Source organism: Ranitomeya imitator, chromosome 8 (assembly GCF_032444005.1).
Source record: "Ranitomeya imitator isolate aRanImi1 chromosome 8, aRanImi1.pri, whole genome shotgun sequence".
Lineage (NCBI taxonomy): Eukaryota > Metazoa > Chordata > Amphibia > Anura > Dendrobatidae > Ranitomeya > Ranitomeya imitator.
In genome coordinates, this window is record NC_091289.1 from 3,549,632 (window position 1) to 3,577,576 (window position 27,945).

General features: G+C 46.6%; 1 protein-coding gene across 1 annotated transcript; it reads right to left on the reverse strand.

The window, feature by feature from the left end:
* Window positions 1–6,334: 6,334 nt before the first annotated feature.
* LOC138647196 (hyaluronidase-1-like) lies at window positions 6,335–26,825 on the reverse strand. Its single transcript, XM_069736041.1, has 4 exons — window positions 26,661–26,825; window positions 21,801–22,699; window positions 13,507–13,596; window positions 6,335–6,856 (listed from the first exon to the last, which is right to left on the reverse strand). The coding sequence occupies exons 1-4, from the start codon at window positions 26,713–26,715 to the stop codon at window positions 6,539–6,541; spliced, it is 1,362 nt and encodes a 453-aa protein (XP_069592142.1). The 5' UTR covers window positions 26,716–26,825; the 3' UTR covers window positions 6,335–6,538.
* Window positions 26,826–27,945: the final 1,120 nt, after the last annotated feature.

Here is a 27,945-nt window from a genome sequence, read left to right on the forward strand (position 1 = left end):
TTTATTACCGGAGGGCGAGGCGTTTATTACCGGAGGGCGAGGCGTTTATTACCGGAGGGCGAGGCGTTTATTACCGGATGGCGAGGCGTTTATTACCGGAGGGCGAGGCGTTTATTACCGGAGGGGGAGGCGTTTATTACCGGATGTTGAGGCGTTTATTACCGGAGGGCGAGGCGTTTATTACCGGAGGGCGAGGCTTTTATTACCGGATGTTGAGGCGTTTATTACCGGATGGCGAGGCGTTTATTACCGGATGTTGAGGCGTTTATTACCGGATGTTGAGGCGTTTATTACCGGAGGGCGAGGCGTTTATTACCGGATGGCGAGGCGTTTATTACCGGATGGCGAGGCGTTTATTACCGGATGGCGAGGCGTTTATTACCGGAGGGCGAGGCGTTTATTACCGGAGGGCGAGGCGTTTATTACCGGAGGGCGAGGCGTTTATTACCGGAGGGCGAGGCGCTTATTACCGGATGTTGAGGCGTTTATTACCGGATGTTGAGGCGTTTATTACCGGAGGGCGAGGCGTTTATTACCGGATGGCGAGGCGTTTATTACCGGAGGGCGAGGCGTTTATTACCGGATGTTGAGGCGTTTATTACCGGAGGGCGAGGCTTTTATTACCGGATGTTGAGGCGTTTATTACCGGATGGCGAGGCGTTTATTACCGGAGGGGGAGGCGTTTATTACCGGATGTTGAGGCGTTTATTACCGGATGTTGAGGCGTTTATTACCGGATGTTGAGGCGTTTATTACCGGATGGCGAGGCGTTTATTATCGGATGTTGAGGCGTTTATTACCGGAGGGCGAGGCGTTTATTACCGGAGGGCGAGGCGTTTATTACCGGATGGCGAGGCGTTTATTACCGGAGGGCGAGGCGTTTATTACCGGAGGGGGAGGCGTTTATTACCGGATGTTGAGGCGTTTATTACCGGAGGGCGAGGCGTTTATTACCGGAGGGCGAGGCTTTTATTACCGGATGTTGAGGCGTTTATTACCGGATGGCGAGGCGTTTATTACCGGATGTTGAGGCGTTTATTACCGGATGTTGAGGCGTTTATTACCGGAGGGCGAGGCGTTTATTACCGGATGGCGAGGCGTTTATTACCGGATGGCGAGGCGTTTATTACCGGATGGCGAGGCGTTTATTACCGGAGGGCGAGGCGTTTATTACCGGAGGGCGAGGCGTTTATTACCGGAGGGCGAGGCGTTTATTACCGGAGGGCGAGGCGCTTATTACCGGATGTTGAGGCGTTTATTACCGGATGTTGAGGCGTTTATTACCGGAGGGCGAGGCGTTTATTACCGGATGGCGAGGCGTTTATTACCGGAGGGCGAGGCGTTTATTACCGGATGTTGAGGCGTTTATTACCGGAGGGCGAGGCGTTTATTACCGGAGGGCGAGGCGCTTATTACCGGATGTTGAGGCGTTTATTACCGGATGTTGAGGCGTTTATTACCGGAGGGCGAGGCGTTTATTACCGGAGGGCGAGGCGTTTATTACCGGAGGGCGAGGCGTTTATTACCGGATGTTGAGGCGTTTATTACCGGATGGCGAGGCGTTTATTACCGGAGGGCGAGGCGTTTATTACCGGAGGGGGAGGCGTTTATTACCGGATGGCGAGGCGTTTATTACCGGAGGGCGAGGCGTTTATTACCGGAGGGCGAGGCGTTTATTACCGGATGGCGAGGCGTTTATTACCGGAGGGCGAGGCGTTTATTACCGGAGGGCGAGGCGTTTATTACCGGAGGGCGAGGCGTTTATTACCGGATGTTGAGGCGTTTATTACCGGAGGGCGAGGCGTTTATTACCGGAGGGCGAGGCGTTTATTACCGGAGGGCGAGGCGTTTATTACCGGAGGGCGAGGCGTTTATTACCGGAGGGCGAGGCGTTTATTACCGGAGGGCGAGGCGTTTATTACCGGATGTTGAGGCGTTTATTACCGGAGGGCGAGGCGTTTATTACCGGATGTTGAGGCGTTTATTACCGGAGGGCGAGGCGTTTATTACCGGATGTTGAGGCGTTTATTACCGGATGGTGAGGCGTTTATTACCGGAGGGCGAGGCGTTTATTACCGGAGGGCGAGGCGTTTATTACCGGAGGGCGAGGCGTTTATTACCGGAGGGCGAGGCGTTTATTACCGGAGGGCGAGGCGCTTATTACCGGAGGGGGAGGCGCTTATTACCGGAGGGCGAGGCGTTTATTACCGGAGGGCGAGGCGTTTATTACCGGAGGGCGAGGCGTTTATTACCGGATGGCGAGGCGTTTATTACCGGAGGGCGAGGCGTTTATTACCGGAGGGCGAGGCGTTTATTACCGGAGGGCGAGGCGTTTATTACCGGATGTTGAGGCGTTTATTACCGGAGGGCGAGGCGTTTATTACCGGATGGCGAGGCGTTTATTACCGGAGGGCGAGGCGTTTATTACCGGATGGCGAGGCGTTTATTACCGGAGGGCGAGGCGTTTATTACCGGATGGCGAGGCGTTTATTACCGGAGGGCGAGGCGTTTATTACCGGATGTTGAGGCGTTTATTACCGGAGGGCGAGGCGTTTATTACCGGATGTTGAGGCGTTTATTACCGGATGGTGAGGCGTTTATTACCGGAGGGCGAGGCGTTTATTACCGGAGGGCGAGGCGTTTATTACCGGAGGGCGAGGCGTTTATTACCGGAGGGCGAGGCGTTTATTACCGGAGGGCGAGGAGTTTATTACCCGAGGGCGAGGCGTTTATTACCGGAGGGCGAGGCGTTTATTACCGGATGTTGAGGCGTTTATTACCGGAGGGCGAGGCGCTTATTACCGGAGAGTGAGGCGTTTATTACCGGAAGGCGAGGCGTTTATTACCGGAGGGCGAGGCGTTTATTACCGGAGGGCGAGGCGTTTATTACCAGAAGGCGAGGCGTTTATTACCGGAGGGCTAGGCGTTTATTACCGGAGGGCGAGGCGTTTATTACTGGAGGGCGAGGCGTTTATTACCGGAGGGGGAGGCGTTTATTACCGGAGGGCGAGGCGTTTATTACCGGATGGAGAAGCGTTTATTACCGGAGGGCGAGGCGTTTATTACCGGAGGGCGAGGCGTTTATTACCGGATGTTGAGGCGTTTATTACCGGAGGGCGAGGCGTTTATTACCGGATGGCGAGGCGTTTATTACCGGAGGGCGAGGCGTTTATTACCGGATGGCGAGGCGTTTATTACCGGAGGGCGAGGCGTTTATTACCGGAGGGCGAGGCGTTTATTACCGGATGGCGAGGCGTTTATTACCGGAGGGCGAGGCGTTTATTACCGGATGGCGAGGCGTTTATTACCGGAAGGCGAGGCGTTTATTACCGGAGGGGGAGGCGTTTATTACCGGAGGGGGAGGCGTTTATTACCGGAGGGCGAGGCGTTTATTACCGGATGGTGAGACGTTTATTACCGGATGGCGAGGCGTTTATTACCGGAGGGCGAGGCGTTTATTACCGGATGGCGAGGCGTTTATTACCGGAGGGCGAGGCGTTTATTACCGGAGGGCGAGGCGTTTATTACCGGATGGCGAGACGTTTATTACCGGATGGCGAGGCGTTTATTACCGGATGGCGAGGCGTTTATTACCGGATGGCGAGGCGTTTATTGCCGGAGGGCGAGGCGTTTATTACCGGATGGCGAGGCGTTTATTACCGGAGGGCGAGGCGTTTATTACCGGAGGGCGAGGCGTTTATTACCGGATGGCGAGGCGTTTATTACCGGAGGGCGAGGCGTTTATTACCGGATGGCGAGGCGTTTATTACCGGAAGGCGAGGCGTTTATTACCGGAGGGGGAGGCGTTTATTACCGGAGGGGGAGGCGTTTATTACCGGAGGGCGAGGCGTTTGTTACCGGATGGTGAGACGTTTATTACCGGACGGCGAGGCGCTTATTACCGGACGGCGAGATGTTTATGACCGGATTGCGAGGCGTTTTCTGCTTCACTGTGTGATCGACTGAGGGAGAAATCGGGTCTGCTGTGAAACGCGTTGCTGGTGATAATCGCTGGCTGTTTTCTGCAGCTTCTCACCTTCGTCTCCATACTGACGGTTTTCTTATTTTGTGCCTCACACTTGTAATGAGCCGCGCTGTTGGCTGTAACGGGAGGCGCAGTGTGAGGATACCGCTGAACTACCACCCTCATCAGAGCTGTGCCTGGTCCGCACCCTCCCAGGTGAGTGGATTCTACGCCATCTCTTCTCACCAGGACTTCACCATGGAGCCGCCACCGTGTCTTCTAGTTCTCTCCGGACACAGGAGACTCGTGATGAGTGTGAAACGCGTGGTAACACCATGTACCCCAAAACATCGAGCCTGTCACATATCTGGTCACACGACGGAGACCTCTGTGTGCGTCCAACATCCGCAGCCTCAGGGTATGTGCCCACGATCAGGAATGGCAGCGTTCTGGACCCAGCACACCCGCTCTGCGTCCAAACCAAGGCTGTGTTCTACATTAGAAGCACAGTGGATGGATCTATAGAAATCTCCTATTTATCCTGCGGTGCAGGTTTATGAGCCACAGAATGTATTGGACGAGGTGACTCCGCATTGTTCAGTGACCACAGGTGGATTTACCTGTGTGATTAGAACGCCGCGAAAATACATTGCGTCCAAAGCGCTGCTAGCTCCTGATTGTGGGAACGTAGCCGAACAGACGGCACAAATCCTGAGCCGCAACGTGAAGACCGAGACCGAGAGCGCAGTCGTATCGTCACGTGACCGTACACGAGGTGACTAGAGAATGAGAGTAAGCAGAAGAGTGACTGCAGCTCTGGCTGTGACTGGAGGCTAAGACAATATGTAATCACAGATTAGTGACTGCAGCTCTGGAGGTGACTGGAGTATAAGACAGAATGTAATAGCAGAATACTGAGTGCAGCGCTGGAGGATAAGACACGATGTAACAGCAGAATAGTGACTGCAGCTCTGGAGGTGGCTGGAGGATAAGGCATGATGTAGCAGCAGAATAGTGACTGCAGCTCTGGAGGTGACTGGAGGATAAGGCATGATATAACAGCAGAATAGTGACTGCAACTCTGGAGGATAAGGAATGATGTAACAGCAGAATAGTGACTGCAACTCTGGAGGTGGCTGGAGGATAAAGCATGAAGTAACAGCAGAATAGTGACTGCAGCTCTGGAGGATAAGGCATGATATAACAGCAGAATAGTGACTGCAACTCTGGAGGTGGCTGGAGGATAAAGCATGAAGTAACAGCAGAATAGTGACTGCAGCTCTGGAGGATAAGGAATGATGTAACAGCAGAATAGTGACTGCAGCTCTGGAGGTGACTGGAGGATAAAGCATGAAGTAACAGCAGAATAGTGACTGCAGCTCTGGAGGATAAGGCATGATATAACAGCAGAATAGTGACTGCAACTCTGGAGGTGGCTGGAGGATAAAGCATGAAGTAACAGCAGAATAGTGACTGCAGCTCTGGAGGATAAGGAATGATGTAACAGCAGAATAGTGACTGCAGCTCTGGAGGTGACTGGAGGATAAAGCATGAAGTAACAGCAGAATAGTGACTGCAACTCTGGAGGTGACTGGAAAATAAGACAGAATGTAAGAGCAGATTAGTGACGCAGCTCTGGGTGTGACTGGAGGATAAGACAGCAGGGTAGTGACTGCAGCTCTCGGTGTGACTGGAGGATAAGACAGCAGAATAGTGACAGCAGCTCTTGAGGTGACTGGCTGATAAGAGCAGAATAGTGACGCAGCTCTGGGTGTGATTGGAGGATAATAGCAGAATAGTGACGCAGCTCTGGGTGTGACTGGATTATCAGACAATATGTAATCCTAGATCAGTGACGCAGCTCTGGAGGTTGAGGCGATGTTCACATGTCCGTTACTCCTCCGTTATAACTGATCCAGCAGCAATCAATCAGTGCGTTGTGCAGACATAACTTTGCCTTGTTAACAACAAGTGATTTCCGCTAGATCCGTTTTTTATCCTTGAAGTCTATGGTACTCTGATCCGTCGTTTCGCCATCCGTTTTTCTGTCATGTGAGAAGGAAGCGTTTTTTGTTACTGGATCAGTTTCAAGTTTTCACATGAAAGAAACCATTTGGCTTCTCCCCGTGGATCCATGTGGCCTTCTGTATACTTGTACTGTGCGGTGATCTGGTGATCTTGGTTCCTCATCTCTTTTTACCTTCTTGATCAGCCAATCAGGTGCTGGCTTACATTCTATAGCATAACCCCTGGCCCCTTGTGTTTGGTCAGTGCTATGCTGGGTTGGCCAAGGCCCACCAATAACACTGATTCTTGGGCCCACTGTTCAGATACATCCAGCCCTGACCTAGTACACAAATGTACAAAAGCTTCTATGTAATGTTAATTTGGCTTGTTTAATCAATGATTAGATTATACCTTTTTTTCTGCAAATTGTGTAATAACCCTTCTCATGAGCACGCCTTCACTGGAGCCCACCGGAGGATTCTCCTGTTCCTTGTGGCCAGTCCAATCCTGGTTGTATGTTCCCCACTCAGTGTTGTAATGGTCTCCTGGTGTTTTGGGGCCCGGTGCTCAGGGCTCTGTCCTTTGCGAGCAGTCTTCCGCCTTCCAGCCAGGATAGCAGCGGCACTGGAAGTGGGTGTCCATATATAACAGGTCCTTCTTTGTGGCCTGTCCAGAGACCCAGAAGCCTCCACTATGCAGCTTTTTCTGGATACTGAAGCTTCCTGGGTGCAGGTGGAGCTGAGCCTCAGAAGAGGGGTCACGTCGCACGCAGCGTCCATTCCCGGTACATAGAGCCTGGCTACACAACAAGGCGCCGCTGCTCACGTTGACCACGTACATCCCCAATGTATCATCTATATAGGACTTCACGGCGAGGCAGGCTTCCTGTGATAAAAGAGGGACACGAGCCGACAATCAGGACAGAACTTGTGCTACTATACTGCAAGGACTTCGCAGGCAGCAAATGCAACCGGCACGGACAGTAATTATATTAATTGGGCCCCACAGCAGGAAGGCAGAGAGTCCCCTAGACTGAAAAAAAAAATGGTGAAACCGGCTCGCCTATAGAGGCATATGGCGTCGCCGAAGCACGGAACGTGCGGCCAATATGAAAAAGAGGAAATGTTCCAGCTTCATAAAATCCAAAATGTTTATTAGAAAATGTATTTTAAAATAGTAATGGCAGAAAAATATCACATAATGAAGTATGGGGCAGTGCGTTTCAAATGCGTCTTAAAGCTAGCTGCCGCTATCCAGGAGCTTCTCACAAAATAAGAATATCATCAAAAAGTAAATCTATTTCAGTTCTTCAATACAAAAAGTGAATCCATATATTCTATAGAGCCATTACACACAGAGTGATCTATTTAACGTGTTTATTTCTGTTAATGTTGATGATTATGGCTTACAGCCAATGAAAACCCAAAAGTCATTATCTCAGTAAATTAGAATACTTTATAACACCAGCTTGAAAAATGATTGTAAAATCTGAAATGTTCCCTACTGAAATGTATGATCAGTAAATGCCCTCAATACTTGGTCGCGGCTCCTTGTGCATCAATTCCTGCATCAATGTGGCGTGGCATGAAGGCGATCAGCCTGTGGCCCTGCTGGGGGGTTATGGAAGCCCAGGTTGCTTTGATAGCAGCCTTCAGCTCGTCTGCATTGTTGGGTCTGGTATCTCATCTTCCTCTTGACAATACTCCATAGATTCTCTATGGGGTTAAGGTCAGGGGAGTTTGCTGCCAATCAAGCCCAGTGATACTGTTGTTTTTATACCAGGTATTGGTACTTTTGGCCGTGTGGACAGGAGCCAAGTCCTGCTGGAGAATGACATTTCCATCTCCAAAAAGTGTGTCGGCAGAGGGAAGCATGAAGTGCTCTACAATCTCCTGGTAGACGGCTGCACTGACTTTGGTCTTGATAAAACACAGTGGACCTACACCAGCAGATGACATGACCCCCAAACCATCACTGACTGTGGAGACTTCACACCAGACCTCCAGCAGCTTGGATTGTGGCCTCCACTCTTCCTCCAGAATCTGGGACCTTGGACCACTGACAACAGTTCGGTTCTTTCCTCCTTGGCCCAGGTAAGACGCTTCTGGCGTTGTCTATTGGTCATGAGTGGCCGGACACAAGGAATGTGACACCTGTAGCCCATGTCCTGATACATCGGTGTGTGGTGAAGCAATGACCCCAGCAGCAGTCCACTCTTGGTGAATCTCCCCCACATTACTGAATGGCCTTTTCTTAACAATCCTTTCCAGGCTGCGGTTATCCCGGTTGCTTGTGCACCTTTCTCTACCACACTGTTTCCTTCCACTTTCCATTAATATTCTTGGATACAGCACTGTGTGAACAGCCGGCTTCTTTAGCAATGACCTTCTGTGTCTTCCCCTCCTTGTGGAGTGTCAGTGACATCTGTCAGGTCAGCAGTCTTCCCCATGATTGTGGAGCTACTGAAACAGACTAAGGACCTTTATAAACTCTTAGGAGCCTTTACAGGTGTTTATTGTTAATTATTCTAATTTACTGAGATAATGACTTGTGGGTTTTCATTGGCTGTAAGCCATAATCATCAACATTAACAGAAATAAACACGTGAAATAGATCACTCTGTGTGTAATGACTCTATATAATATACGAGATTCACTTTTTGTATTGAAGAACTGAAATAAATTCACTTTTTATATCAAATAATGTAGCGGCGCTGGTGATGCAGCATAAAACAGCAGCAAGTTACCCCCTTACCACATAGGGGGGAAAAAACAGGGAAATAATATATGAATGATAAAATAATCAATCAAACTTGCGCTAGGAAATGCATGCAGATGAAGCCCAACAATATATATATATATATATATATAAATAATTTACCTGATGGGGAGGAAATAGCACTAATAGATGTAAAGTTGCTTGCATATGGATATAGGTGCACTATTCCAGGTCTAAAGGTAAAGACAAGTAGATAGATATATTCAGTGTATTCAGGAATATAAACCCTCTAAAACAGCTATCTGAAGTACTAATCCGAATCTAGCAATGAGGTAATTCCGTCCTCATAGAAGCACATACAAAGCTAACTGGGAAAAAGTCATACCTGCCGAAGGGTACACACGCGGTGAAAGTACCAGATGCCAGTGCGAGCTGTTGAATACTTAGCTTCGCTGGTCTTGCGAGGATTAGAGTTGCTGACGGAGGTTCACGGCGTTCTGTCCCGGCCGGTGACAGCCGCCTGTATCGGAGGAACGTGTGTAGAAAGCGCGCCGCGCTCGGCAACGCTGAAGATGGCAGGACCTGCGTTCAATTCGGGTCACGTGTCCGGTATGTCACGTGGTGCCCCTGTTGGCGGTACGGAGCACTGTGGGAGCCAAGATTAACCAACCAACGCGTTTCGGAATAACACGGATTCCTTCTTCAGGGTAGGCTCCCGCTGTGCTCTGCTGGTTTATATAGGTTTGGCTCCCTACCTTGTATCAATCAAAGGCAAACAATTCAACTCCATTATTTAACCCCTTGGGCTTAAGGGTATCCAATTCAAAAATAAGTCGGGTCTCTTCCCTGGACATTTTTTTAATATAATCTCCATTACGCCAGTCTTTGTGGACTAATTTGATCCCGGTTACCTTTGTTCCATTTATAGAGCCTCCGTGGTAAATTGCAAAGTGTTTGGAAAGGGGATGCTCGTCATATTTCCTCTTAATATTCCGTAGATGTTCTTGAATCCTCCTGCATAGGGGGCGTTTGGTTCGCCCCACATACAACTTTTTGCAGGGGCACTCGATTGCATAGATAGCTCCTCTGGTAGTGCAGGTAATAAAATCAGTAATTTCTACTTGTGTGCCATTGCGGGATGTTATAAATTTCTGTTTAGTTAAATGCAACGACTTACACATCTTGCACTTCTGGCATGGAAAGAAGCCTGTTATAATTTGTTTAAAAGGGCCCATATATTTCAGTGTTGGAGCTGGGCATCGCACAGTAGGGGCAACCAGAGAACCCAGATTTCGTGCTTTTCTAAAGACAAAACGGGGAAAGTTTTGTAATTTATCCCCAATAATTATGAGACATTAGCCCCGAGTAACTCTCTAAGAGATTCTACTTCCACCAATGTTGCAGACAGAGAGCCTACTGACACCTCCCAAACCATAGTTACACCATTAGTAATACAGAATCGTTTTGATGTCCTAAATCCTACTACTGACTCGCCCGTTAATAATTCACCAGAACCACATACCAGCGGAACGATGTTAACAAATATTATATCCCAACAACATCAAGCCCCCCAAAAAACCACTAATCCGTTTTTTCAATTGGGACAAAGAAAAAACGGTACAGGGGCTGTAGGGCGGGGAAATTCGCCCAAAAAAAGAAGGTACAACGTAAGAAAATGAATGCAATAATAAATGATGAAACACAGAAAATCTATAACCTTAGTAAATATACATTAAAGGACAACGAAACTTTACTGTTACGAAAAGGCCTAAAATATGCCCCAGCCGCCAGATTTGATAAATTTCATGCCTTTATTGGCATTAAGCAATTTATGCGAAAGCTAGCTTTAAAGAAATATTTTCTTAAAAAAACTTCTACGAATTGTGCTTTAGTAATTTCTCCTAATAATGATGTACAACTGGATACATATACTAGTTTACGGCCTAAATCGACATTTAACCCCCTGAATGAATACTCTGAGGCCTTTGAAGTATTCCAAAAGAACGTCATTAATGACATAAAAAATGTCAGTGAGAAAAAATGCTCCAGATTTAAATATAATCTCTCAAAGAAAGAAAGAGAAGCCATATCTGGCCTACAACAGAGAAGAGAAATAGTGATCCGTCCGGCTGACAAAGGGGGAGGTATCGTCATTTTGGACGAATCATATTACGATAAGGAATCATGTCGTCTTCTTGGAGATACTAGAACTTATAAGAAATTGGATAATGATCCGTCAGCACTATTTATACAGGATTTAAAGATGCTTCTGAGTAAAGGCCTGGAGGATGGTGTACTGAATAAACGAGAATTTGAATATATCTATACTCCACATCCGAGAATACCTGTTTTTTACCATCTTCCAAAAATTCATAAGGATCTCACTAATCCTCCAGGCCGTCCTATTATCTCAGGTATTGGAAGTCTTACTTCCAATTTATCACATTATGTGGATTGTTCTTTACAAAAAATAGTCCCAACGTTGCCATCTCATCTTAAAGACAGTAAACATGTCTTACAAATCCTCAATAAGTTACAATGGAAGGAAAATTATATACTGGGCACGCTTGATGTAACCTCGCTATACACGGTTATTCAACATGAGAAAGGTATAGCAGCAATGGCGCATTTTTTAAATTCTTCACAACTCTTTTCTACACAAAAAGTAGATTTTTTAAGTGATTGTGCACTTTTTATTTTAACACACAATGTTTTTAAATATGGGGCGAACTACTATGCCCAGCAGTGGGGCACAGCTATGGGGACCAGGTTCGCGCCCAGTTATGCTAACCTCTATGTTGGCATGTGGGAGGAGCTCCACATCTACCAGGAGGGACATCTGCGCGCGGGCCTGGCCCTATGGCTTCGTTTTATTGATGACGTCCTTTTTATATGGGAAGGTGATGATGTTTCACTGGACCTGTTTTTAAATACACTTAATGTTAATGATTTTTATCTTAAATTCTCAGCAATATCTAATAAAGAGAGTATTCATTTTTTAGATTTAAATATTTTTATTGAAAGCGGAAAAATTCAGACACGAACATATAGCAAACCAACGGACTCAAACAGCTATATCTCCATGGATAGTTGCCATCTTCCAAGATGGCTACTTAATGTCCCACGTAGCCAATTTATGCGGATAAATCGGAACTGCTCCAGACATACTGACTTTACTGATGAATCGGATATTTTTATAGAGAAATTTGCAAAGAAGGGATATAACCATAAATATTTGCTGGAAACTAGGAACGATGTCAGCAGCATCCCTAGGGAGCAACTCATCACTGATAAGATTGAGACGGAGAATAATCCTAATGAGAGTGATAATAAAATATTTATTCCAATTATTATACAATAAAATTCTAACATCCAGATTCTGAGAAAGATCGTTAAAAAATATTGGTTTCTTTTACAAGATGATAAAATTATTGGGGATAAATTACAAAACTTTCCCCGTTTTGTCTTTAGAAAAGCACGAAATCTGGGTTCTCTGGTTGCCCCTACTGTGCGATGCCCAGCTCCAACACTGAAATATATGGGCCCTTTTAAACAAATTATAACAGGCTTCTTTCCATGCCAGAAGTGCAAGATGTGTAAGTCGTTGCATTTAACTAAACAGAAATTTATAACATCCCGCAATGGCACACAAGTAGAAATTACTGATTTTATTACCTGCACTACCAGAGGAGCTGTCTACGCAATCGAGTGCCCCTGCAAAAAGTTGTATGTGGGGCGAACCAAACGCCCCCTATGCAGGAGGATTCAAGAACATCTACGGAATATTAAGAGGAAATATGACGAGCATCCCCTTTCCAAACACTTTGCAATTTACCACGGAGGCTCTATAAATGGAACAAAGGTAACCGGGATCAAATTAGTCCACAAAGACTGGCGTAATGGAGATTATATTAAAAAAATGTCCAGGGAAGAGACCCGACTTATTTTTGAATTGGATACCCTTAAGCCCAAGGGGTTAAATAATGGAGTTGAATTGTTTGCCTTTGATTGATACAAGGTAGGGAGCCAAACCTATATAAACCAGCAGAGCACAGCGGGAGCCTACCCTGAAGAAGGAATCCGTGTTATTCCGAAACGCGTTGGTTGGTTAATCTTGGCTCCCACAGTGCTCCGTACCGCCGACAGGGGCACCACGTGACATACCGGACACGTGACCCGAATTGAACGCAGGTCCTGCCATCTTCAGCGTTGCCGAGCGCGGCGCGCTTTCTACACACGTTCCTCCGATACAGGCGGCTGTCACCGGCCGGGACAGAACGCCGTGAACCTCCGTCAGCAACTCTAATCCTCGCAAGACCAGCGAAGCTAAGTATTCAACAGCTCGCACTGGCATCTGGTACTTTCACCGCGTGTGTACCCTTCGGCAGGTATGACTTTTTCCCAGTTAGCTTTGTATGTGCTTCTATGAGGACGGAATTACCTCATTGCTAGATTCGGATTAGTACTTCAGATAGCTGTTTTAGAGGGTTTATATTCCTGAATACACTGAATACATCTATCTACTTGTCTTTACCTTTAGACCTGGAATAGTGCACCTATATCCATATGCAAGCAACTTTACATCTATTAGTGCTATTTCCTCCCCATCAGGTAAATTATTTATATATATATATATTGTTGGGCTTCATCTGCATGCATTTCCTAGCGCAAGTTTGATTGATTATTTTATCATTCATATATTATAAATTCACTTTTTAATGATTTTCTAATTTTGTGAGAAGCACTTGTAGATAAGCTTTTTTCACTATTTCTCTTTTCAGTCCCTGAGACTGACCGTTCGATACTGGGACACTCACCTTACTGGAGCTGTAGTCCGAGTTCCCCCATAAGATGACCCCAGCGGCTCCTAGAGCTGCGCTCTGTCCGATAGTCTGGATCAAATCTTCCTGTGGGGGAAAGAAAAACACTGAAACTTCGGGGTTAACAAAAAAGTGGATCAATAAATGCTATGTATCAGCATGAAAAATCCTGACTTCACATTATACAACTCTATCTCTCTGACAAAACCCAAGATGGAAAAAAATGAGCAAATACCCTGCTGAAAAAGCAAAGGTGCATATAAATAACAGATCTAAAGACGCACCAAAGGCGTCCCACCAGCGTCAAGGTGTGCACGCATACCAACTTATACTCCAGTTCATTATTTTTAGTTTCTGCATCTTACTGGTCACAGACATTCTGTGTGATCCAATGATTCATTTCACTTTCCTGTATGGGAGGGAATTTAGCTGTATCCATCCTGAGCCTCCTGGTTCATGAATGAAACGTCAGAACTAAAGTGGAGACTGACACCGACGCAGGCACCATAGCATAAGAGAAGAGGGATCAGGAAGGGATAGCTGTGCAAAATAACCTTCAGAGTGCATGGACAGCTGGCATGGGAACCGTGATTGTGGCCAAAAGTCGGGTGGCATCGGCAACCTACTTAAACAGTGCCCCAAATTATTCCACAAATTCTAGTGTCCTCTGATTTTCCTGGACGCAGCTGAGTCGTATAATGTCCAATCATCGAACATTACAGGATAAATCACATTTATTGGACAAAACTCCCAATAAGGACAGGATTTATTTCAGAAGTAAAAACCTCAGAAAGCAGCGAATTCTTCTGCAGAACGAGAGTCCGGACATTTTCCAGGTTGTAAAGAGCTGAGATCGGAGACTTGTGGGATCTGCAGCGTTAGACGTCACATTACTGACATCAGAAGCTTCATAAGGCCGAGTCCAGGTCACATCAGAAGCTTCATAAGGCCGAGTCAAGGTCACATCGGAAGCTTCAGAAGGCCGAGTCCAGGTCACATCAGAAGCTTCATAAGGCTGAGTCCAGGTCACATCAGAACCTTCATAAGGCTGAGTCCAGGTCACATCAGAAGCTTCATAAGGCCGAGTCCAGGTCACATCGGAAGCTTCAGAAGGCCGAGTCCAGGTCACATCAGAAGCTTCATAAGGCCGAGTCCAGGTCACATCAGAAGCTTCATAAGGCCGAGTCCAGGTCACATCAGAAGCTTCATAAGGCTGAGTCCAGGTCACATCAGAAGCTTCATAAGGCCGAGTCCAGGTCACATCGGAAGCTTCAGAAGGCCGAGTCCAGGTCACATCAGAAGCTTCATAAGGCCGAGTCCAGGTCACGTCAGAAGCTTCATAAGGCCGAGTCCAGGTCACATCAGAAGCTTCATAAGGCTGAGTCCAGGTCACATCAGAAGCTTCATAAGGCCGAGTCCAGGTCACATCAGAAGCTTCATAAGGCCGAGTCCAGGTCACATCAGAAGCTTCATAAGGCCGAGTCCAGGTCACATCGGAAGCTTCAGAAGGCCGAGTCCAGGTCACATCAGAAGCTTCATAAGGCTGAGTCCAGGTCACATCAGAAGCTTCATAAGGCCGAGTCCAGGTCACATCAGAAGCTTCATAAGGCTGAGTCCAGGTCACATCAGAAGCTTCATAAGGCCGAGTCCAGGTCACATCGGAAGCTTCAGAAGGCCGAGTCCAGGTCACATCGGAAGCTTCATAAGGCCGAGTCCAGGTCACATCGGAAGCTTCATAAGGCCGAGTCCAGGTCACGTCAGAAGCTTCATAAGGCCGAGTCCAGGTCACATCAGAAGCTTCATAAGGCCGAGTCCAGGTCACATCAGAAGCTTCATAAGGCCGAGTCCAGGTCACATCGGAAGCTTCATAAGGCCGAGTCCAGGTCACATCGGAGCCTCTGGGATTTCACCTCCACAGTTCGGCTTCCACTGAACTTGTGAGATTCTGGAGAGTTTCTGCTTGAATTCCTGCTTTGCCGGATGTCAGAATCGCCCCCAGAGCTGCAGCTCTGATGTGATCGGCCTCCCACCCTCATAGATCTTCTGCTGAGGATCCTCCAAAGGTTCTCTATAGCGCTGAGGTCAGGGGAGGGTGGTGAACACACCATGGGTTTCTTTTATGCCTGTAACAGCCAATGACTCAGTACACGGCTGGCTCCAGGTTTTCATGGGCACCATGCTAAAGAGTCTCAGTGGGCCCCTTTAACACATACCACAAGTCACGATGCACAAATACAGCAGATAAATATAGGTATAGTACAAGTCAGCAGGATCTAGGAGCAACATGGCAGATGTGACAACCTACATGGTGAGCTGCAGCATGTGCTACATGTTCACAGATCGACCAGAAGAAGAATTAAATTTCACCTGTCAGAAGTGTAGACTAGTGGCCCTTTTAGAAGAAAAGGTGCGGGGTCTGGAAGAAAGAATAGCAACCTTGAAACTCATCAAAGAGAATGAAGACTTTCTAGACAGAACAGAAGCATCTCTACTGGTCACAGAAGGTGAAAAAAGTGTCAGAGAACCTCCAAAAGCAGATGAGTGGAAGCATGTGACCAAAAGAAGCAAGAAGACCATGGAGAAATCACCAACCACACAACTGAAGAACCGATATCAAATCTTTGTAGAGGATGAAGATGGCACACCTAAGGATGAAGCAATACCAGCAAGCAAAAAAGAAAAGGGCACACAGCAACAAGTGACAGCAAAAAGTACAGCCAAGAAGCAACGAAGAGTGGTGGTGGTGGGAGACTCACTACTGAGAGGCACAGAAGCAGCCATCTGCAGACCGGACATAACTGCAAGAGAAGTATGCTGCCTTCCAGGTGCGATGATCAAGGATGTGACCGATAGGATACCAAAGCTCTTCAACTCCAAGGACGTCCACCCATTTCTTCTGATACATGTTGGCACCAATGACACGGCAAGGAAGGACCTACCGACAATCTGCAAAGACTTTGAAGAGTTGGGGAAGAAAGTAAAGGAACTGGATGCACAGGTAGTTTTTTCTTCTATCCTTCCAGTAGACGGGCATGGCACCAGGAGATGGAACAGGATCCTTGATGCAAACAACTGGCTAAGACGATGGTGCAGACAACAAGGATTCGGATTCCTGGACCACGGTGTGAATTACTTGTACGATGGACTCCTCGCCAGAGACGGACTACACCTCAACAAACCTGGGAAACACACATTCGCCAGAAGACTCGCTACACTCATCAGGAGGGCGTTAAACTAGAAGAAGAGGGGACGGGAAGAAAAACATTAGACTTGAACAAAGAAGATCCAGGAAAACATACTCAGAAGGGAGGTAAGAACATTTCTAAAACAATCCACAGCGAGGAGATTGGAACAAAACAAAATCATCTAAACTGCATGCTTGCAAACGCCAGAAGCCTGACAAACAAGATGGAAGAACTAGAAGCAGAAATATCTACAGGTAACTTTGACATAGTGGGAATAACCGAGACATGGTTAGATGAAAGCTATGACTGGGCAGTTAACTTACAGGGTTACAGTCTGTTTAGAAAGGATCGTAAAAATCGGAGAGGAGGAGGGGTTTGTCTCTATGTAAAGTCTTGTCTAAAGTCCACTTTAAGGGAGGATATTAGCGAAGGAAATGAGGATGTCGAGTCCATATGGGTCGAAATTCATGGAGGGAAAAATGGTAACAAAATTCTCATTGGGGTCTGTTACAAACCCCCAAATATAACAGAAACCATGGAAAGTCTACTTCTAAAGCAGATAGATGAAGCTGCAACCCATAATGAGGTCCTGGTTATGGGGGACTTTAACTACCCGGATATTAACTGGGAAAGTGAAACCTGTGAAACCCATAAAGGCAACAGGTTTCTGCTAATAACCAAGAAAAATTATCTTTCACAATTGGTGCAGAATCCAACCAGAGGAGCAGCACTTTTAGACCTAATACTATCTAATAGACCTGACAGAATAACAAATCTGCAGGTGGTCGGGCATCTAGGAAATAGCGACCACAATATTGTACAGTTTCACCTGTCTTTCACTAGGGGGACTTGTCAGGGAGTCACAAAAACACTGAACTTTAGGAAGGCAAAGTTTGACCAGCTTAGAGACGCCCTTAATCTGGTAGACTGGGACAATATCCTCAGAAATAAGAATACAGATAATAAATGGGAAATGTTTAAGAACATCCTAAATAGGCAGTGTAAGCGGTTTATACCTTGTGGGAATAAAAGGACTAGAAATAGGAAAAACCCAATGTGGCTAAACAAAGAAGTAAGACAGGCAATTAACAGTAAAAAGAAAGCATTTGCACTACTAAAGCAGGATGGCACCATTGAAGCTCTAAAAAACTATAGGGAGAAAAATACTTTATCTAAAAAACTAATTAAAGCTGCCAAAAAGGAAACAGAGAAGCACATTGCTAAGGAGAGTAAAACTAATCCCAAACTGTTCTTCAACTATATCAATAGTAAAAGAATAAAAACTGAAAATGTAGGCCCCTTAAAAAATAGTGAGGAAAGAATGGTTGTAGATGACGAGGAAAAAGCTAACATATTAAACACCTTCTTCTCCACGGTATTCACGGTGGAAAATGAAATGCTAGGTGAAATCCCAAGAAACAATGAAAACCCTATATTAAGGGTCACCAATCTAACCCAAGAAGAGGTGCGAAACCGGCTAAATAAGATTAAAATAGATAAATCTCCGGGTCCGGATGGCATACACCCACGAGTACTAAGAGAACTAAGTAATGTAATAGATAAACCATTATTTCTTATTTTTAGGGACTCTATAGCGACAGGGTCTGTTCCGCAGGATTGGCGCATAGCAAATGTGGTGCCAATATTCAAAAAGGGCTCTAAAAGTGAACCTGGAAATTATAGGCCAGTAAGTCTAACCTCTATTGTTGGTAAAATATTTGAAGGGTTTCTGAGGGATGTTATTCTGGATTATCTCAATGAGAATAACTGTTTAACTCCATATCAGCATGGGTTTATGAGAAATCGCTCCTGTCAAACCAATCTAATCAGTTTTTATGAAGAGGTAAGCTATAGGCTGGACCACGGTGAGTCATTGGACGTGGTATATCTCGATTTTTCCAAAGCGTTTGATACCGTGCCGCACAAGAGGTTGGTACACAAAATGAGAATGCTTGGTCTGGGGGAAAATGTGTGTAAATGGGTTAGTAACTGGCTTAGTGATAGAAAGCAGAGGGTGGTTATAAATGGCATAGTCTCTAACTGGGTCGCTGTGACCAGTGGGGTACCGCAGGGGTCGGTATTGGGACCTGTTCTCTTCAACATATTCATTAATGATCTGGTAGAAGGTTTACACAGTAAAATATCGATATTTGCAGATGATACAAAACTATGTAAAGCAGTTAATACAAGAGAAGATAGTATTCTGCTACAGATGGATCTGGATAAGTTGGAAACTTGGGCTGAAAGGTGGCAGATGAGGTTTAACAATGATAAATGTAAGGTTATACACATGGGAAGAAGGAATCAATATCACCATTACACACTGAATGGGAAACCACTGGGTAAATCTGACAGGGAGAAGGACTTGGGGATCCTAGTTAATGATAAACTTACCTGGAGCAGCCAGTGCCAGGCAGCAGCTGCCAAGGCAAACAGGATCATGGGGTGCATTAAAAGAGGTCTGGATACACATGATGAGAGCATTATACTGCCTCTGTACAAATCCCTAGTTAGACCGCACATGGAGGACTGTGTCCAGTTTTGGGCACCGGTGCTCAGGAAGGATATAATGGAACTAGAGAGAGTACAAAGGAGGGCAACAAAATTAATAAAGGGGATGGGAGAACTACAATACCCAGATAGATTAGCGAAATTAGGATTATTTAGTCTAGAAAAAAGACGACTGAGGGGCGATCTAATAACCATGTATAAGTACATAAGGGGACAATACAAATATCTCGCTGAGGATCTGTTTATACCAAGGAAGGTGACGGGCACAAGGGGGCATTCTTTGCGTCTGGAGGAGAGAAGGTTTTTCCACCAACATAGAAGAGGATTCTTTACTGTTAGGGCAGTGAGAATCTGGAATTGCTTGCCTGAGGAGGTGGTGATGGCGAACTCAGTCGAGGGGTTCAAGAGAGGCCTGGATGTCTTCCTGGAGCAGAACAATATTGTATCATACAATTAGGTTCTGTAGAAGGACGTATATCTGGGGATTTATTATGATGGAATATAGGCTGAACTGGATGGACAAATGTCTTTTTTCGGCCTTACTAACTATGTTACTATGTTACTAATGCCAAAGATTTTACTTCTTACATTACATGAGTGATCTCTGTTGTAAAATCTACAATACCATACATATAATGCAGAGGCTATAGTCCTCCATATAGTATAATGCACCCCCATAGTCCTCCATATATAATGCGCAGCCGATAGTCCTCCATATGATGCAATGCACCCCTATACTCCTATATAGTATAATGCACCCCCTATATTCATTTTATATTCCTCCATATAGTATAATGCACAGCCCATAGTCCTCCATGTAGTATAATGCACAGCCCATAGTCCTCCATGTAGTATAATGCACTGCCCATAGTCATCCATGTAGTATAATGCACAGCCCATAGTCATCCATGTAGTATAATGCACAGCCCATAGTCATCCATGTAGTATAATGCACAGCCCATAGTCATCCATGTAGTATAATGCACAGCCCATAGTCCTCCATATAGTATAATGCACCCCCATAGTCATCCATATAGTATAATGCACCCCTATAATCCTCCATATAGTATAATGCACCCCCATAGTCCTCCATATATAATGCGCACCTATAGTCCTCCATATGATGCAATGCACCCCTATACTCCTCTATATAGTATACTGCACCCCCTATATTCATTTTATATTCCTCCATATAGTATAATGCACAGCCCATAGTCCTCCATGTAGTATAATGCATAGCCCATAGTCCTCCATGTAGTATAATGCACTGCCCATAGTCATCCATGTAGTATAATGCACAGCCCATAGTCATCCATGTAGTATAATGAACAGCCCATAGTTCTACCTAGTTTGTCCAGGGCCCCCGCACTGGTCCGGGTGTGCTGAGTGCTGATGCCAGCACCGATGGAGGTTTCTTTGCAGATTGTGGTGGGGGCCGGGGCATTCTCAACATGAAGATATGTTGCTGCAGACAGCACAGTTCTTCTTTTTGTACCAAGGATGAAAGCGATCGTCAGTAACTCTATATTCTTTGCCGAGGTCATTTTTACAGCTTCAGGGAGCCCAAAGGGACTACCAACTCTCCCCCCAGGATTCCGGCCCAAAACATGACTCTGCCACCTCCTTGCTGACGTTGCAGCCTTGTTGGTACATGGTGGCCGTCCATCAACCATCCACTACTTCATCTAGGGTTGCACGATATCATCAGTAAACATGACTGGATTCTAATGAGTCTTCATGTATCTCGGGGCCACTACAACCTGTCTGCTTGTGAGCGTGGTTTAGGGGTGGCCAAATAGTAGGTTTGTGCACAACTGCGGCCTGTGGAGGATCTTACACCTTGAGGTTCATGGACTCTAGAGGCTCCAGCAGCTTCACATACCTTTCTGCTGCTTTGTAATGGCATTTTAACAGCTACTTTATTAATCTGATGAATTTGTCTGGCAGAAACCTTCCTCCTTCTGCCTTTAGCTGCAGGAACCTTCCTCATACTGCCTTTAACTGCAGGAACCTTCCTCATTCTGCATTTATCTGCATGAGCCTTCCTCATTGTGCCTTTCTCTGCAAGAGCTGTCTGTGCTCTGTATCAGCCACAAATCTCTTCACAGTAGGATAATTGCGCTCATGTTCCTGTGAAATTTCTAATGTTTTCATACCTTGACCGAGGCACTGCACTATGTGGCGCTTTTTGGCAGCAGAGATCCTTTTTCTTTCCCTTATTGCTTCAAACCTGTGGCTGCTTAATAATGTGGCTCATTCTTCTTAGGGAGATTTCCTTTAATTGGGCTTCTGAAAACTAATTATCACAGGGGCGAGACACAAACCGTTCATGAGGTTATGGGGAAAACACAAAATTACATCTTTATGGCACCGCCGTCCAACCAGTAGAATAACATGGGGCATGGTGTAAGAGACCACAATACCTGAGAAATGACTGAGTACAGGGGGATAAGTCAGGGAAATCCTCAATTACCCCAAAATCTGCTGTAATCCAGTAAAGAACATACAAGATGGGAGGAGTGCAGCTTCTCAGAAGAATTTTGGGGGGCATATGATTAGCTCCATATGCCAAGCACTGCATGGTGTGCTCCTTACCTGCTCCAGGAAGTCCATGCTGTAGGTATAGACAATTCTGGCGTAGGGCAGGACTGGGATCTGCCCCTCGGACACCGCACTGGACACTCGGAAAGCTTCTCCTAATCTGTGCCTCACATATCTGCCGACATCTTGGGATTTCCTCAGCAGCTCTTCCAGGTAGATGTCGGGGTACAGGGCACGGCTGGACCTCCACATCCACCCCAGCTGGTCGTTCCTCTGCACCTCCACCGGTGGACATTCTCCGGTGTAATTGTGACTGGAGTTTTTATAGCCATAGTTATAGCAGGCAGGAAAACCATAAAACCCCCACAATCCGCCTGTCCTAAACTTGCACCCCAGGTTCAGCGTGCCTTCCATGAACCTTACAGCCGCGTCCTCAAATTCCTTCTTTGCCTCTTTCTTCACCTTCTCATCTGGCCATTGCGGGTGCCGCTGCCTCACCAGCTCTACTGATCGCTGCTGGTAGATGGACTTCTTATCCCAGTTGCGATCCCATAGAGGCCTCCAGTTCTCCCAGTCCACAACCACCACCCCCGTGAAGTCTGGAGACACTATGGTTGCATTAAGGTCATCAAGAGCTTTCTTCAGATGCTCCGTGAGGCTGGAATTTTGGGGGGTGCCACCATTGATGGGGTTGCCATCACTGTCATAGTAAGGATATAGGCCCAGCTGAGACATATAGAAGATGACCATCTCACTGCCCGCAAACGACTGGTTCTTATTAACCACAATGTCAAAGGGGTCCAGATCCAGAGCCACCTCGTACTTGTCCCAACAGTGGCTGCTCGGGGCGTTCCACACCGTGACGAAAGGCCGTCCGGGAAGGAGACATGCTGGAGAGGCAAGAGTTAACTCCAGAAGTGTGAAAACCAGGAGAGCGACGATCATCCCCGAGCCTAAACAGGGAACACGGACAGGGTATGAGTTGTCAGACACTGGGGAATGTGACAGGCTGAGAGTTGTCAGACACTGGGGAGCATAGACAGGCTGTGAGTTGTCAGACACTGGGGAGCATGGACAGGCTGAGAGTTGTCAGACACTGGAAAGTGTGAGAGGCTGAGAGTTGTCAGACACTGGGGAGCATGGACAGGCTGAGAGTTGTCAGACACTGGGGAGCATGGACAGGCTGAGAGTTGTCAGACACTGGAAAGTGTGACAGGCTGAGAGTTGTCAGACACTGGGGAGCATGGACAGGCTGAGAGTTGTCAGACACTGGAAAGTGTGACAGGCTGAGAGTTGTCAGACACTGGGGAGCATGGACAGGCTGAGAGTTGTCAGACACTGGAAAGTGTGACAGGCTGTGAGTTGTCAGACACTAGGGAGCATGGACAGGCTGTGAGTTATCAGACACTGGGGGAGCGGGGACAGACTGACTTGTTTGGATACTGGTGAATGTGTGGTGTAACGTGTGAGTTGTCAGATACTGGTGAACGTGTGGTGTAATCTGTGAGTTGTCGGATACTGGTGAACGTGCGGTGTAATCTGTGAGTTGTCGGATACTGGTGAACGTGTGGTGTAATGTGCATTTTGTCAGATACTGGTGAACGTGTGGTGTAATGTGCATTTTGTCAGATATTGGTGAACGTGTGGTGTAATGTGTGAGTTGTCGGATACTGGTGAACGTGTGGTGTAATGTGTGAGTTGTCGGATTCTGGGGACATGCAGTGTAATCTGTGAGTTGTTGGTTTTTGCTGAACGTGCGGTGTAATCTGTGACTTGTCAGATACTGGTGAACGTGTGGTGTAATCTGTGAGTTGTCTGATACTGGTGAACATGCAGTGTAATCTGTGAGTTGTCGGATACTGGTGAATGTGCGGTGTAATGTGTGAGTTGTCGGATACTGGTGAACGTGCAGTGTAATCTGTGAGTTGTCGGATACTGGTGAACGTATGGTGTAATCTGTGAGTTGTCGGATACTGGTGAACGTGCAGTGTAATCTGTGAGTTGTCGGATACTGGTGAACGTATGGTGTAATCTGTGAGTTGTCGGATACTGGTGAACTTGCGGTGTAATCTGTGAGTTGTCAGATTCTGGTGAACGTGTGGTGTAATCTGTGAGTTGTCGGATACTGGTGACGTGCGGTGTAATCTGTGAGTTGTTGGATACTGGTGACGTGCAGTGTAATCTGTGAGTTGTCGGATACTGGTGAACGTGCGGTGTAATCTGTGAGTTGTCGGATACTGGTAAACGTATGGTGTAATCTGTGAGTTGTCGGATACTGGTGAACGTATGGTGTAATCTGTGAGTTGTCAGATACTGGTGAACGTGTGGTGTAATCTGTGAGTTGTCGGATACTGGTGAACGTATGGTGTAATCTGTGAGTTGTCGGATACTGGTGACGTGCAGTGTAATCTGTGAGTTGTCGGATACTGGTAAACGTATGGTGTAATCTGTGAGTTGTCGGATACTGGTGACGTGCGGTGTAATCTGTGAGTTGTCGGATACTGGTAAACGTATGGTGTAATCTGTGAGTTGTCGGATACTGGTGAACGTATGGTGTAATCTGTGAGTTGTCAGATACTGGTGAACGTGTGGTGTAATCTGTGAGTTGTTGGATACTGGTGAACGTATGGTGTAATCTGTGAGTTGTCGGATACTGGTGACGTGCAGTGTAATCTGTGAGTTGTCGGATACTGGTGAACGTATGGTGTAATCTGTGAGTTGTCTGATACTGGTGAACATGCAGTGTAATCTGTGAGTTGTCGGATACTGGTGAACGTGTGGTGTAATGTGTGAGTTGTCGGATACTGGTGAACGTGTGGTGTAATGTGTGAGTTGTCGGATACTGGTGAACGTGTGGTGTAATGTGCATTTTGTCAGATATTGGTGAACGTATGGTGTAATCTGTGAGTTGTCGGATACTGGTGAACGTGTGGTGTAATGTGTGAGTTGTCGGATACTGGTGAACGTGTGGTGTAATCTGTGAGTTGTCGGATACTGGTGAACGTGCAGTGTAATCTGTGAGTTGTCGGATACTGGTGAACGTGTGGTGTAATCTGTGAGTTGTCGGATACTGGTGAACGTGCGGTGTAATGTGTGAGTTGTCGGATTCTGGGGACATGCAGTGTAATCTGTGAGTTGTTGGTTTTTGCTGAACGTGCGGTGTAATCTGTGACTTGTCGGATACTGGTGAACGTGCGGTGTAATCTGTGAGTTGTCGGATTCTGGTGACGTGCAGTGTAATCTGTGAGTTGTCGGATACTGGTGAACGTGCGGTGTAATCTGTGAGTTGTTGGATACTGGTGAACGTATGGTGTAATCTGTGAGTTGTCGGATACTGGTGAACGTGCGGTGTAATCTGTGAGTTGTCGGATACTGGTGAACGTGCGGTGTAATCTGTGAGTTGTCGGATACTGGTGAACGTGCAGTGTAATCTGTGAGTTGTCGGATTCTGGTGACGTGCGGTGTAATCTGTGAGTTGTCGGATACTGGTGAACGTGCGGTGTAATCTGTGAGTTGTCGGATACTGGTGAACGTGCGGTGTAATCTGTGAGTTGTCGGATACTGGTGACGTGCAGTGTAATCTGTGAGTTGTTGGATACTGGTGACGTGTGGTGTAATCTGTGAGTTGTCGGATACTGGTGAACGTGCAGTGTAATCTGTGAGTTGTCGGATACTGGTGAACGTATGGTGTAATCTGTGAGTTGTCGGATACTGGTGAATGTGCAGTGTAATCTGTGAGTTGTCGGATACTGGTGAACGTATGGTGTAATCTGTGAGTTGTCGGATACTGGTGAACTTGCGGTGTAATCTGTGAGTTGTCGGATTCTGGTGAACGTGTGGTGTAATCTGTGAGTTGTCGGATACTGGTGAACGTATGGTGTAATCTGTGAGTTGTCAGATACTGGTGAACGTGTGGTGTAATCTGTGAGTTGTCGGATACTGGTGAACGTATGGTGTAATCTGTGAGTTGTCGGATACTGGTGAACGTATGGTGTAATCTGTGAGTTGTCGGATACTGGTGAACGTGCAGTGTAATCTGTGAGTTGTCGGATACTGGTGAACGTATGGTGTAATCTGTGAGTTGTCGGATACTGGTGAACGTATGGTGTAATCTGTGAGTTGTCGGATACTGGTGAACGTGCAGTGTAATCTGTGAGTTGTCGGATACTGGTGAACGTGCGGTGTAATCTGTGAGTTGTCGGATACTGGTGAACGTATGGTGTAATCTGTGAGTTGTCGGATACTGGTGAACGTGCGGTGTAATCTGTGAGTTGTCGGATACTGGTGAACGTGCAGTGTAATCTGTGAGTTGTCGGATACTGGTGAACGTGCGGTGTAATCTGTGAGTTGTCGGATACTGGTGAACGTGTGGTGTAATCTGTGAGTTGTCGGATACTGGGGACGTGCGGTGTAATCTGTGAGTTGTCGGATACTGGTGAACGTGCGGTGTAATCTGTGAGTTGTCGGATACTGGTGAACGTGCAGTGTAATCTGTGAGTTGTCGGATACTGGTGAACGTGCAGTGTAATCTGTGAGTTGTCGGATTCTGGTGCCCGTTCTCCCTCACCCCTCTGCAGGCTGTAGCCCCCGGTCTATGGGGTCACTGATCTGCCCACCACAGGGTAAAGCACTGGAGTGTTGACGCTTCCTCTCTGGAGTCCTCCCTTGTACTCTCCTCCCTCCTTCTCTTCCTCTTTCACTTCCTCACCTCTGTTATGACCATTTTTCCCTCTCACCCCCAGACTCCTCAGTATTTAGTCTGTGCCCCAGGCTTTTTACTCAAATATCATCTATGACTTTTCGGTTTCTGTTGAACGTGTAATGTGATCTGTGGCCCGTCCGCCATGGCTGAGCCTGAACTACTGGTGAAATGTGTGATACAATCTGATGTTGATGTCTGTGTCCTCTCCTTACCCTTCTGCTGCAGTCTGTGGCTGTCCTGTGTATGGAGTGACTGCATGTTCTCCATAGGGAAAGCACTGGAGTGATGGCACTTCCTCTCTGGAGTCCTCCTGACACTCCTCCCTCTTTCTCCTCTTCTTTCACTCCCTCACTTCTGTCTCTTCTCGGCTGTAGCTGCTCACTCAGCCCCGACTCTTGATTCACCACTCACAATGTAACCTGCTAATACAGAACTCTACCGTGTATATCAAGGGAGAACGCTGTGTATTATAAGGGAGGACACTATAAAGAATGGTAAATTGTATACAACAGGGGAGGACATTGTGTAAAAAGGGAGGACACCTTTTATAAAAGGAGAGACATGGCATATAATAAAAGACCCTGTGTGCAGTATGCGTTAATAGTGTATTTAATAAGGGAAGGCACTGTATTTAGCAAGCTTACAACTGAACCCCGACAAAATGGGATTCAGGTGTATGCTCTGAGAGGGCCATTGACTATCATGATGCAGATGGAGTCAGAAATTAGTTAAAAATATTGGTCTTGTAGTAAATCTTCCTTTCCTCCATCCAGGGTAATATTAGTAATACATCCCGTCTAGTGCTTGGGGACGGGGACAACATGGGTCTGTGTGATTCCAAATGCCAGGACTGAATTTCAGCCCCAGTCCGTACCTGCCATCAGATGACCTGACCCGGAGAGGTCTCAGGATGGGGACAGGTATTACACCTCCTTCAGGGCGGATAATGGTCTGCTCTGGCAATAGCTGCAGAGATTTCTGTGGTTGGAAGCGATGAGACCAAAACCATCTCCACAAATCCTTGCAGCGTCACACCCAATAACATCCGACGTCTTGTAGACTGTCCCCGCACACTTGGCAGCCAGGACCGTGCGGGGGCCTCATCCATGCTGGCTTCCTTCATGAGCCTCCTTAGAGAAGGGTGACACTGTGATCTTCTGAACTGAAGGACTTTTCAATATGTCTTACCCTACAATTCTCCAGCTGGACATCTTGGACCCATTCCAGTGCAATCTTATCTACCATAAGTGTAAGAAGGTCTGTAAAGATCTAGATCAGGTCCTTATCCTGGTGGCGGCATCCGAGATCAGGCCTGAGCCAATCTGGGCACCATTGCCCCTGGGTTTATCCTTGAATGAGTGATGTCTTACAAGGAAATTGGATTCATTTGCTTTACTTCTTATCGTATTAATAGGGAACATGATCAGGTTTGGGTGTTCATCAGGACGGGAGACTCGTACAAGGTTGATGCCCATTAATGATGGAGATGTCTCCGGC